Below are 11367 nucleotides of genomic sequence, written 5' to 3'. Positions count from 1 at the left end.
TCTGCTTAGCTTTCGTTTCTCTTCATCATCACACAAACATAAATGTGAGAAAGCTGCTTTCAAAGACACAGAGACATGAGGGGAAAATCAGCATTTAATGAACCAGGAGCAGCCACAGCGGTCCTGAGCCTGCAGCTCTAACTCAGCATCAGCGCTTTCACTGCAGCTCCAGGCGCAGCTCGCACACAGCACACAGGTACTCTTCATTGTCCTCGTCACAGTTCAGAGCTTCCTCATAAAACTCAGCAGCCTTCTTCCTGTCGCCCTCAGCTCTGGCCACCAGACCCAGCAGAGCGAGCGCCTGACCATCACGCCGCGTCTTTGTCAGACGTCTGTCAGCGATCTGCTTCAGTCTCTGCAAGAAAAAACATGGAGGAACAAAGAAAGATGGATTTCTGTGTATTTAAAGTAAGTGACTACTACATTCAGTGTCTCTCTGTGACCTGCACCCTGTGACCTGCACCCTGTGACCTGGACTCTGTGACCTCCATGTTGGGAAACAGCAGGGCTCCACCTTCTTCTCGTTCTTCTGCTTCTTCTTCTCAGCTGAAAAATATTAGAAGTTTCCACAAAGCCAGTTTTCTTCTGCTGTGGCTGAGTTTCTCCTTCTCTTCCAGGTAACTGGTGGAAGATGTTTGCACTACCCAGCAGCCCTCCAGCAGAAACCATGTGAACTGTGGTGATGTTTCACACTGGCTTTTCGACCTCAGTCTTCAGTCACACCAGGCTCTCACCAGATCTGACCTGGCCTAAACCCTCTGATCCCCCAACACCAGACGACTCGTGACCTGTGCTCACCTTAGCGCACTGTCTCCACTCATACTTGCAGGGTGGTAACAGCAGAGCCTGAAGAGGAAATAAGAAGACACGGAGATAAATCAAACCGACTTCATTTTTCTTGTAAACAAAGGGGCACTAGCAAGAAACGTTTGGGAACCACTGTATTAGGTGGACCTCCAGCTGCTCGTGGGTATTAAAGCACACAGCATAACGAAGTGTGAAGCCAAGAACTGAGAGTCTATGACAGCTCCTTTCACCTGTGGTGGAAATGTAAAATAAATGTGACATTAACAGGCCGATGCTACAGTTCAGTGGAGTGTTGGAACAGTGCTCCGGCCTCCAGTAAGACAGCTGCACATCACCAAGAGTCTGGGAAACTACACCCAACTCACCTGAGTGTAGTGGGCGATGGCTTCAGCCTCGGTTTTTTTGTTAAAGAAGAAAAAGTCACCGTAGCGCTGATGGACAGTCTGAAAAAGGCTTTTCTCCGACTCTGCTAGCTTCAAGCACTGCTGGAAAATCTCCTCAGCCCTGAGGAACCAGAAACGATGATGATGATGAATTTAGAGCCAAAAACAAAAGAGCGACTGCACTGCAGCTTTGCACAGACCAGTACCTGCTCAAATCCCTTTGCTCTGCATACAGCTGTGCCAGATCAGTCAATGCCAGGACAAAGGACGGCCTTATCTCCACAGCAACTTTAAGGTGATGGATACAACGACGCCTCCAGTACCGCACCGCTCCTGTGGGGCAAGAAATCCCGGTTAGATTTGAGCTGCGTTTATTGAACAGGACTGGAGACATGCCGTTTGTTACTCTGGTCGCTGTTGGGCCGGCGGCTCTGCTCTGCAATTTTCTTCATCTTGTAGCACAGAGCCAGCTGGTGGTGGATGAAAGGTGATTGATCGGCCCGCTTCAGTGCTCGCTCCAACATATCAATAGACTCATCCAGTCGATTCTGAAACACAGTGAAGGAGGTGAAACTCACAGGATCACCGCAGCATCTAAAGGCAACCACAGCCTTTGAGACCTGGCTCAGAGGAGAAGATTCAGTGAATTAAACAGACACAGGATAACCTCCCAGTCAAAGAAGAATATGGTAAAATGAAACTTTAGAGGGGCGTGGCTTACTCGGCTTAAGTTGTTTTTTCAGAAGCCCGGGGTCTTTTCGAGTGTAATTTTTTTCAGTTAGATGCCTGACTGACAATTGTATAAAACAATAACTACACACAATCAACAACAATATAAAATTATGCACAAAAGAAATTACGAATGTAAAAAACTTGTGGTTTTATTTATATATGTTTATATATAAATATATACGGTGGCTCCTAGAGACAAAACACGTAACTCCAAACTCCAAAACACATTCCTAGCATGAACTGAACTTCCAAACAGAGCCTAGATCACTTAAATTACACAATTGAAAGCATATGTGTATTGTTTGTGTATTTATACACAGGCACTCATATATATTCAAATAATTAAAGAAAAAGTTCATTTACCTGTTACTACCACACACCAGATCTGGTTGTTGGTACTTGCTGGCTTGTGTAGCCACAAGATAACAAAAGCTCAACACTGCCCCCTAGCATCCTGGAGCACTTCTGTTGCGTTTGTACGTGCTTTGTCTCTAGGGGCCACCGTAAATATAAATATACTTTTATTTATTCACTCCACATAAAATGTAATAAATAATATGTACATTTCAACTTTTAACTATTTAAATTTTCAGCTTTTTCCTTTTAAACAAATTTAAAGTGAAACAACACAAAACACTGCAAACCACAACACAATTAAATATAAATTAAAATATGAAAACAAAAAGAAGATGCATATTCTCTGTCATATGGACCTGCATGAATAAACTTTCTGAATCCTTTATCATCTGCAACTGAAAATAGTTGTGGATGATTACTATACCTTTCTAACGTGACGTTGTTGTCCCTGCTCTCTCTCTCTCCCTCCCGCTCTATTCCTGTGCTACTGAGTGTAACTATCGCCCCTCCCCCCTCTGCCCAGCGCAAAACACAAGGAGTGAGAGAGAGAGAGGGTGAGAGAAAGAAAAAAAAACGGCTCGCGTCGTTCACGTCAAAGACCCGGCTCTAAGAGCCGTTTCGTTCGCGACCGACACATCACTAGAGACCAGAGGAGAGCTGAAGTTTGAGCAGGTACCAAAGCAAATCATTCGTACTGTACAAATAATATAAATATGACGGTGAATCACGAAAGATATCAGACTTGACCCATATTACGTTACTTGCTGTTCGAGTGAATCAACAAATGGTGAAATGAAAAGCCGAACAACAACAATGCTGTTTCTTTACAGAGTCTTCGCTCACATGTGTTTATTTCATATTTTCAGTTGTTTCCCTCCACGGCTAAACAAACTCTCTAAACCGGTTTCAGTCATGCACTGATGAACACAACGATGGACACGAGGAGCTTCTTTCAAAGAAAAAACTCAGATGTTATTTTATATGTTATGCTTTGTATGTTGTTCAGTATATTTCTATGCAAAACAAGAGGAACTTCAACACACAGCAGGACATTCACAGTTGAAACCAGATATTTACACTTTAGGGAGAAAACATAAAAACATTATTTTACTGCACAACATCAACTTAGAGTAAACTTGTTTTGTTTTGCATAAATAAATGTTGAAATATCTTTTGAATTAGTTAAATGTCAGAATAAAGAGAGACAGAGCTTCTATTTTTTATCACTTTGATCAAATGTAGGAGTACATATACACTAAGTTTATTGTTAATTAATAAGAAAACTGCAGACGATTCCATTCTGAGCTGAAGAAGCTTCTGATTGGTTAGTAGAGTCCATGTGAGTAAACTGGTGGCACAGCTGTGGATGCATATAAGGCAAAACACAGAGCCTGTTTCTGTGACATGGGAACATCAGGAGATGTCAACCAAAACACCAGGAACAGAACTGTGGAGCTCCATAAGTGTGGCTCACGTTTGAATACAATTTGGTGCCATTTGCAATTAAGAAATACAGATAGTTTCTCTCTTTACTCTGAAAGTTAAGAAATTTAGGAACAGAGAGAGAGAGAGGGAACAAGAGCAGGTGAGTCACACCTGTTAGTCACATGGTTGTTTGCCAAAACTCATCAGAACATGTATCCAGTACCTAGTGTAACTTTTTAGATACCATTTGTTATTTTTCAAATTCTATATTTATTAAGTTTTGCAGCTTGTTTGCACAACGAGGCTGAATAATTATATAAACTTTTCTCAATCTAAATATTGTACTTTGGTAGAATTAAAAAACAAGTGTAGTGCAGGTCTGTGATGATTTTTAGTGCTGCTATCATCTAGTTCTGGTTCTGTCTTGGTTAAGTCCTCAGTAGTCCTGATTTTGAACTGTTGTAGTCCTGTTTTAATTCCGGATCAGTTCTGGGTCTGGCTGAATCGGGGTTTAGTCCTCGTGTCTTGATACAGCCCTGGTTTGTTTTCCCTGCATATGTGATATATATTTTTTCCTATATGAAGTCATTCTTTTTTGAACCAAACTGAAAACACAGCCTAATAAATCTTTCAGTCATTTCTAACCCCCCCTCGCACATGCATACCACCCTTTAGGGCTAAGCCCCGGGTGTATAAAATGCCTGGCTCCGCCTCTGCCCTGGAACAGAAGGACCTCGACTTTCTTTGTAATTTCTCTGTATGAAACAGTTATGATGATCTGTCTCTGGCTGCTTTTTATAGCAACACAATACTTTCAACTGAGCCCAAGACCAACCCTGCATGGTGGATGTCTTTGACAGATGAGTCTACACTCAGACCTACCTGATTACGAAAGTGTTTTCCTATATAGCGGTTGACATGAGGATTATCAGGATCAGTTTTCAGTGCTTTATTCAACAGTTCCTCAGCTTCTTGGTATTCCTTATAGGCCCCCAGCTTCACAGCCAGCATGGACTGCAGGACTGCATCATCAGGGTTGATCTCCAGGGCCAAGCGAAGCTGTGTGATGGCCGGGGACTCTTCACCTTTCTTTAAGTTTTCCAAAGTCCTCTGCAGATAAGAAACCCATTAATGTACCCTGTTGAAATGTTCTTCTTTTAAACTGTCATTACTGAGTCTTCTGAAACGTACGCTGACACTGAACTGACAGATTCCTTTTCTGCTATTTACCATTCATTGAGTCTTCATACTTCCTATGAAACTGACCTGTTCTGTGCGAAAGAGGGCGATGGCGTAGCCGGCGTTCCACTCACTGTCGTGAGTCTGTACCTCAAGTGCTTTACAGAAACAGTCGATGGCTTTGGAAAGAGAAGACCTCGAAAACTTAAGATAGGTCCAGGCTTGTTCTCCGTACACCTCTGGAAGGAGCCTTGTTGAGGAACCAGTGGGATGGTTTGACTGTAATATAGAAGAACGTGTCAGAGATTCAGCAGCGTGTGCTCATAATGTTTGGGCTGGATGGTATACATACAGTTCAGTGACCCTTTATCTCATTGTGAAAACTGCTCAAAGAAGTCCTGCCATTAATTAATTCTTCGATCTTAAATATGATCAACTATCTCTAATAATCAGCTATGTGCCACAGGCCTTCAAGCTGGCTGTAGTTAAACCTTTACTCAAAAAGCATCTCTAGACCCAGCAGTCTTAGCTAATTATAGGCCAATCTCCAACCTTCCTTTCATATCAAACATCCTTGAAAGAGTAGTTGTCAAACAGCTAACAGATCATCTGCAGAGGTTTATTTGAAGAGTTTCAGTCAGGTTTCAGAGCTCATCACAGCACAGAAACAGCTTTAGTGAAGGTTACAAATGATCTTCTTATGGCCTCTGACAGTGGACTCATCTCTGTGCTTGTCCTGCTAGACCTCGGTGGGAAGGAAAAACTCCCTTTTAACAAGAAGAAACCTCCGGCAGAGCCGAAGAGGGGTGGGGTGAGAGAAGGAAGACAGGATAAAGACATGCTGAGGAAGAGAGACAGAGACTAATAACAAGGATGATTCAGTGCAGAGAGGTCTGTTAACACATAGTGAGTGAAGAAGAAACACCCAATGCATCATGGGAATCCCCGGCAACCTATTGCAGCATAACTAAGGGAGGATTCAGGGTCACCTGGTCCAGCCCTAACTATAAACAAGCCAGTTAAGGTAGTTCAGGCATCTGAGCAGGAAACCCTTTGAAGGCCTCCTGATGCTACATGTTCTATTAGAAGGAGGTCCCAGGAAGGATTATATCTGGAAAGACCTCAGTGTCCCCCCACATGAGTTAGAGGAGGTTGTCTTAGATTGCTGCCCCTACGACCCAAACGAAATAAGCAGCAGAAATGGAGGACGGCTGGCTGGCTGGATGGACGGGTGCTGTACATACCAGGATGTCCTCAACTCTCTGGCAGTTGCTCTGTGACTGTGCGTAGTCTCCAGTGTGGTATTTCAGCCAGGCCATGTCTCCATATGTCACAATGAGCCGCCTCTCACTCTCATCACCATAACTCTCCCTGATGGTCTCCTCTGATTGGTTTAGAAGTGACAGCGCTTCCTCTCGTTGGTCCTGAAGATACCTGAGGACCAACAGGTCATCACAACTGATGTTAAGTAAGTTGTCAGATCTTGTGTCATCAGACTGCTCACCGCTGAGGAAACTGTACCTGACATAAGCCAAATAGCTGTAAGACCGAGTCACTGCCCCGCGCTGCCCGAGCTGAAGTTTTATGTGCTCCTGCAGTCGGGTGCTCAGGTTTTCCAGGTCCACGTCCTCCTTCTTCAGATCCCAGGTGAAGTGACACTGCAGCTGCTGCAGCCTGCTGAGCAGAGCGCTGCTACCTTCACTTTAAGAGAGTCACAAAGACAAAGCCTCTCAGCTCTGTGTTCATGTTCACACATGGTCTAAAAATGAGTCATTACAGAGCACAGACGTCCTGGAGACGCAACGTAGAGCCCGGACCCTCCCATGGTGTCCAAACAGCATGTCAGTTTATCACAGCTGAAACAACCATCCTAACAACCGCACTTTTTATTTCAACACCTCTCCTGTTTAATGCACGTTCAGAAAAACAGAGAGTCACAAACGTACATTAACTATTTTCCCCAGTCCCCAGTTCTCCATCTCCATAATGTCCTCCTCCATTGCTACCACTGCTGCTTTCTTGGTGTCTCTGTCTTAAGCCAGTTTTTGGTGATGGCCTTCTTTGCTGCCAAAAGGAGAATCTGAGCCAGGTATCCATCCTTTACATCTACAGTGCCTGCCAAGTATCCAAGATACAAAACAAGGCAGGTTCTGGGAATTATGTAACCTGATATGTCGCAGAGAGCTGAGTGAATTTTGACCCAGAAAGTGTGAATTTTCCTGCGTTTCCAGAAAATGTGTGTGTGGTTCATCCCATCCACGCAGCCTCCAACATTGTTGTTGTGTATTGGTTTGTTTATTTTTAATCTTAGGTGTAATAAAGTAGCAAATTTGATTTTTCCAGATGAATTCTCTCCACTTTACTGACTGAGCTGTATTCTTATGTTCTTTCCGTGTTTCATACCACACCTCAGTGATTTCTTCACTCAGCTCTCTTTCCCATTTTACTTTAACATATACAGTTGATTCCTGTCGCGATTCCATCAAACATTTGTAGACACTGTTCTTGGAATAACACTTTTATATGCCAGTATAATTATTTTTATAATAGGATGCATTTTGTCTTCCTCTGTTTTTATGTTTTTATTAAAGTAATCGCTCACCTGTAAGTATCTGAAAAAATCCTTGTTTTTTAAGTTGTATTTCTGTTTTAATTCTTCAAAACTTTTAATTTCTCCTTTTTTGATTAATAAACAAATTGCTGTGATTCCCTTTTCATTCCAATTTTTAAAACCAAGATCCAATTTTCCTGGTCTAAATTCTTCATCGAAGGCTACCCATTTTAGCAAACCAAGCTCTTTGCCAATCCTGAACTCCTTTACTGTGTCATACCATACATTTAATGTAGAGGATATTATCGGGTTCCTATCTTGGTCTTCAGTTATGTATTCAGGGATCTTTTTCATACCCATGTTTGTTTGAATTGGGACATTGAGTGTGGAGAGCTCCACATCCTTCCAGCGAGCCCCGTCATCATCACTACACCAATATGTTATCTGGCGTATCTGCAGCACGAAAATATTCTTTTAAATTAGGAAGCGACATTCCTCCTTTCTCCTTAGTAAGCTGTAAAGTGGTGTATCGTACCCTTGGCCGCTTGCCTTCCCAGACAAATCTAGATATATACTTATCCCATTCTGAGAATTGGGTGTGAGGTATGCTTACCGGAAGAGAGAGGAATAAATATAGCAATCGTGGTAAGACATTCATCTTTATCACATTTATCCTGTCACTAAATCCTGACGGATATGTATTCCATCTTTCCATATCCTGCCTTATCCTGTTATTTATATGTCCATAGTTACTTTGATATAGTTTGGCATAGTCTTTGGTTATATTTATACCTAAATATTTAAGGGTTTTTGCCTCCCACTTTATGTCCCATTCCTTAAGATTTTGAGTTGGTGTACAATTAAACAGAACTTGAGTTTTAAGTATATTTACTTTGTAGCCAGAAAGCGTAACAAATATTCTTAACATTTCTGTGAGCTGCATAAAAGAGTTTGTGGGGTTTTGAGGGCTATCAACACGTCCTCTGCAAACAGACTAATTACATGCTCTTGTCTATTGATTTCTATTCCTGTTATTAGGGCGTCTTGTCTAATCATTTGTGCCAATGGCTGAATATACAAGGCAAATAAGGTTGGACTTAAACAGCAACCCTGTCTAGTTCCTCTCTAGCTGGAATGTCTTTGTCAATGAGCCGTTAACGTTTATTCTTGCAGTCGGTTTGTCATAGAGAGATTTGATACATTGGATTGATTTTGTAGTGAACCCGAGCTTTGCCATGGTTAGGTACAGGGAGTCCCAGCTGACTCGATCGAAGGCTTTTTCTGCGTCTAAACTCATCAACGCAGCCGGCATCTTGTCTTTATGCATTTGGTGTATGATGTGTCCTTCTGATATTGTCTTGTGCCTGTCTGTTTTTAACGAAACCTGTCCCTCGGTGCTCTCTCTCTCCCGGCTGTTTATCCCTTTTTCCACGTTGTATCCTCTCGCTTGCATCCATGTCCAATATCTCACACCTTTGTCTGGACAGCAGCATGTATGTCCTTAACGACTTCAGGACATCATCTGTAAGTGTCACAGAGATGGCTTATGTATAAAGAAGTTTAATAGATGGTTCCAGCAGTTAAAATGTTCTTGCTTGTACATTTCTGTGGACAATATTGTAAAGGTGTGTTTATCTTGTCACAAAGAACAAGTTTTGTTACACCGCTATTATCGTGAGGTTTGGGCGTGATGACAGAGGCTGTGAGCCCACGTTTAATAATCACGCTAAGGAGTTCAGCGAGCTATCTGCGGGGGCCTGGTTGTTAAAGCACAAGTGTTACTTTTGATAGACTGAAGCACTTAAAGCGGGGCGATCATGGCTCAAGAGTTGGGAGTACACCTTGTAATCGGAAGGTTGCCGGTTCATTGTGTCCTTGGGCAAGACACTTCACCCGTTGCCTACTGGTGGTGGTCAGAGGGCCCGGTGGCGCCAGTGTCCGGCAGCCTCGCCTCTGTCAGTGCGCCCCAGGGTGGCTGTGGCTACCAGGCTGCCATCACCAGTGTGTGAATGTGTGTGTGAATGAATGGGTGGATGACTGGATATGTAAAGCGCTTTGGGGTCCTTAGGGACTAGTAAAGCGCTATATAAATACAGGCCATTTACCATAAAGCCTTCGTGTTTTATGTTTGTAGTTTTCAATAAATGCAGCGAAGCGCCCGTCTTGAAGAAGCCGTGCCTGTGTTGTCATTTCGGAGTGACATCATCATCATTTCCTGTGCATGTTTGAGCTACAGGAAGCTTAACTCAACTCTAACAAAGAACTAAAATATTTATTATCATGGTTTAAATGAGAATTTCTGGACGACCGTCCCCTCTCAGACCCAACAAGGAAAGTCTCCTCTCTGTCAGCAGGAGGATGGGTAAGGAGCTGCCAGCAGCTCACACAGGCTTCCTCCTGAGCTCACGGCCCCTCCCACTACAGCTGGGAGGGGCCCAGGATGACGTTGTAAAATAATACTTCAAAATGAAAGCCGCACATGTGATATGACACTGAAGCTAGGTGTACATTACACATCAGACACACTGAGTTACATGTATGTGTTTAAATCTGTTACCTTGTGTCTGAGTAGCACCTTCAGACCAACACCCAGGTGAGTCTGCAGGCCGCTGCGTCACCTGTATGATGAGCACAGCGGCTTTGATCGCATTACTGTCCAAAGATGAGCGCGTGGAGGAGGACGTCACCACCACCCCCTGGAAGTACAGCTTCACTGTTAAAAACTGTTAATGTGACCATACTATCGGTGTTACTACCTTCTTCTTTCGCGGTCTCTGGAGCACATCATCTTCCTCCATCTTCTATCCCATCATCCTCCTCTGCATGTCCTCCTTCACTACGCCACCTCTGACTCTGAGCTGTCCCTTTGACGGCCTCGTGCCTATTATATCTGAACATCTTCACCGTCTCCACCCATCACAGCAGGTCTCACCTCCACCCTGCCTGCAGCCTCTTCCTCTCCTCTCTGTGGCCTCAGGTCACTGTTCTGCTCCTGGCAGCTTTGACGCATTTTACTAGAGTAATACTTCAGGTTTGAGTACTGTCAATGTTGTCGCTACACATTTACTGAGAAACAGTTGGTGACTTCCATGACACCGACTGACAGAGACAACGATCACAGACATGTTCACAACCGACTTGCGGCCTATTTGAAACAGAGACGGAGAAAAGCAAACAAAAGCAACGTCGTAGGTGCGGCGGGCCGGACGGTGACTTCGCATCGCCGCGGTTCACGCATTCTCGGTCATCCAGGTGAGGAAACAAGACTGAAGAAGTCACCTGGATGACGAAACGTTTCGCCCAGGTGAACAGAATCCCCTGCGTGGGCTTTACTCTGCTCTCTGCAGATTTCACAGTAATCTGATTACACCCTGGATCCAGATCGACTGGGTTAAAGGTTAAAGGGAGGCCCTGAGCTGACTTCACTTTCCAATAAGTGATCGATTATCAGACTGATCGGAAGTCTCAAACACTCACCTCATGTTGCCCTCTTCCTCCTCAGAGGGAGCAAAGTGATGATGAGGATGAGGGAGAGCGTGAGCACCGAGTGACCGGTCCGTGCGCTCCGTCACAGAACGGAAACTTAACGTGAGGGCTTCACGGTCCTCTCTGAATGCATGTACAGCAGAGAGCTCAGCCGGGTGAGGCAGACTCACACTTGTTCGTGTTACACAGTCATTTCCACGGGTCACACTCCCAGCGTGTCCCCTCTGACTCCATGCTCAGCCACTCTAACGTAGCTTATTTCAGGTGAACTGCAGCGCCAAGCGTCCTAAATGATGTGATGACGTGTGAAGGTGGCTCACAGGTAAGCTGCACAGCCTTGTTCACATGGACAGGTTTACATAAAGTTACGTGAAGCACAGGTGGAACATCTGGAAAGGAGTCACGTGCTCTGTAATCACAGACCTCTGCCTGCAGGTCCATGAACAC

The 11367-nt window shown here is 44.0% G+C and overlaps 1 protein-coding gene and 1 long non-coding RNA gene across 2 annotated transcripts in view; one reads left to right on the top strand and one right to left on the bottom strand.

Annotated features, from left to right (window-relative positions):
- Positions 1-76: 76 nt before the first annotated feature.
- The window catches only part of LOC120722904 (interferon-induced protein with tetratricopeptide repeats 5-like), a 16590-nt gene continuing 5299 nt past the window's right edge, over positions 77-11367 (bottom strand). Inside the window, exons 3-12 of the mRNA XM_040014087.1 lie at positions 10912-11016; positions 6405-6584; positions 6128-6317; positions 4971-5162; positions 4587-4814; positions 1597-1738; positions 1397-1523; positions 1173-1311; positions 799-846; positions 77-355 (exon numbers count right to left, since the gene is read on the bottom strand). Coding sequence (XP_039870021.1) covers positions 158-355; positions 799-846; positions 1173-1311; positions 1397-1523; positions 1597-1738; positions 4587-4814; positions 4971-5162; positions 6128-6317; positions 6405-6584; positions 10912-10916 — 1449 coding nt within the window. The 5' untranslated portion in view covers positions 10917-11016 and the 3' untranslated portion in view covers positions 77-157. The remainder of the gene's footprint in view (positions 356-798; positions 847-1172; positions 1312-1396; positions 1524-1596; positions 1739-4586; positions 4815-4970; positions 5163-6127; positions 6318-6404; positions 6585-10911; positions 11017-11367) is intronic.
- On the top strand, positions 80-1217 carry LOC120722932. The gene is made up of 3 exons (XR_005693633.1): positions 80-196; positions 271-408; positions 618-1217. It is a non-coding gene; the product is annotated as an uncharacterized LOC120722932 (long non-coding RNA).

Source organism: Simochromis diagramma, unplaced genomic scaffold, assembly GCF_900408965.1.
Source record: "Simochromis diagramma unplaced genomic scaffold, fSimDia1.1 OVJJ01000669.1, whole genome shotgun sequence".
Classification (NCBI taxonomy): Eukaryota; Metazoa; Chordata; class Actinopteri; order Cichliformes; family Cichlidae; genus Simochromis; species Simochromis diagramma.
This window is presented reverse-complemented; position numbering and strand designations above follow the sequence as displayed.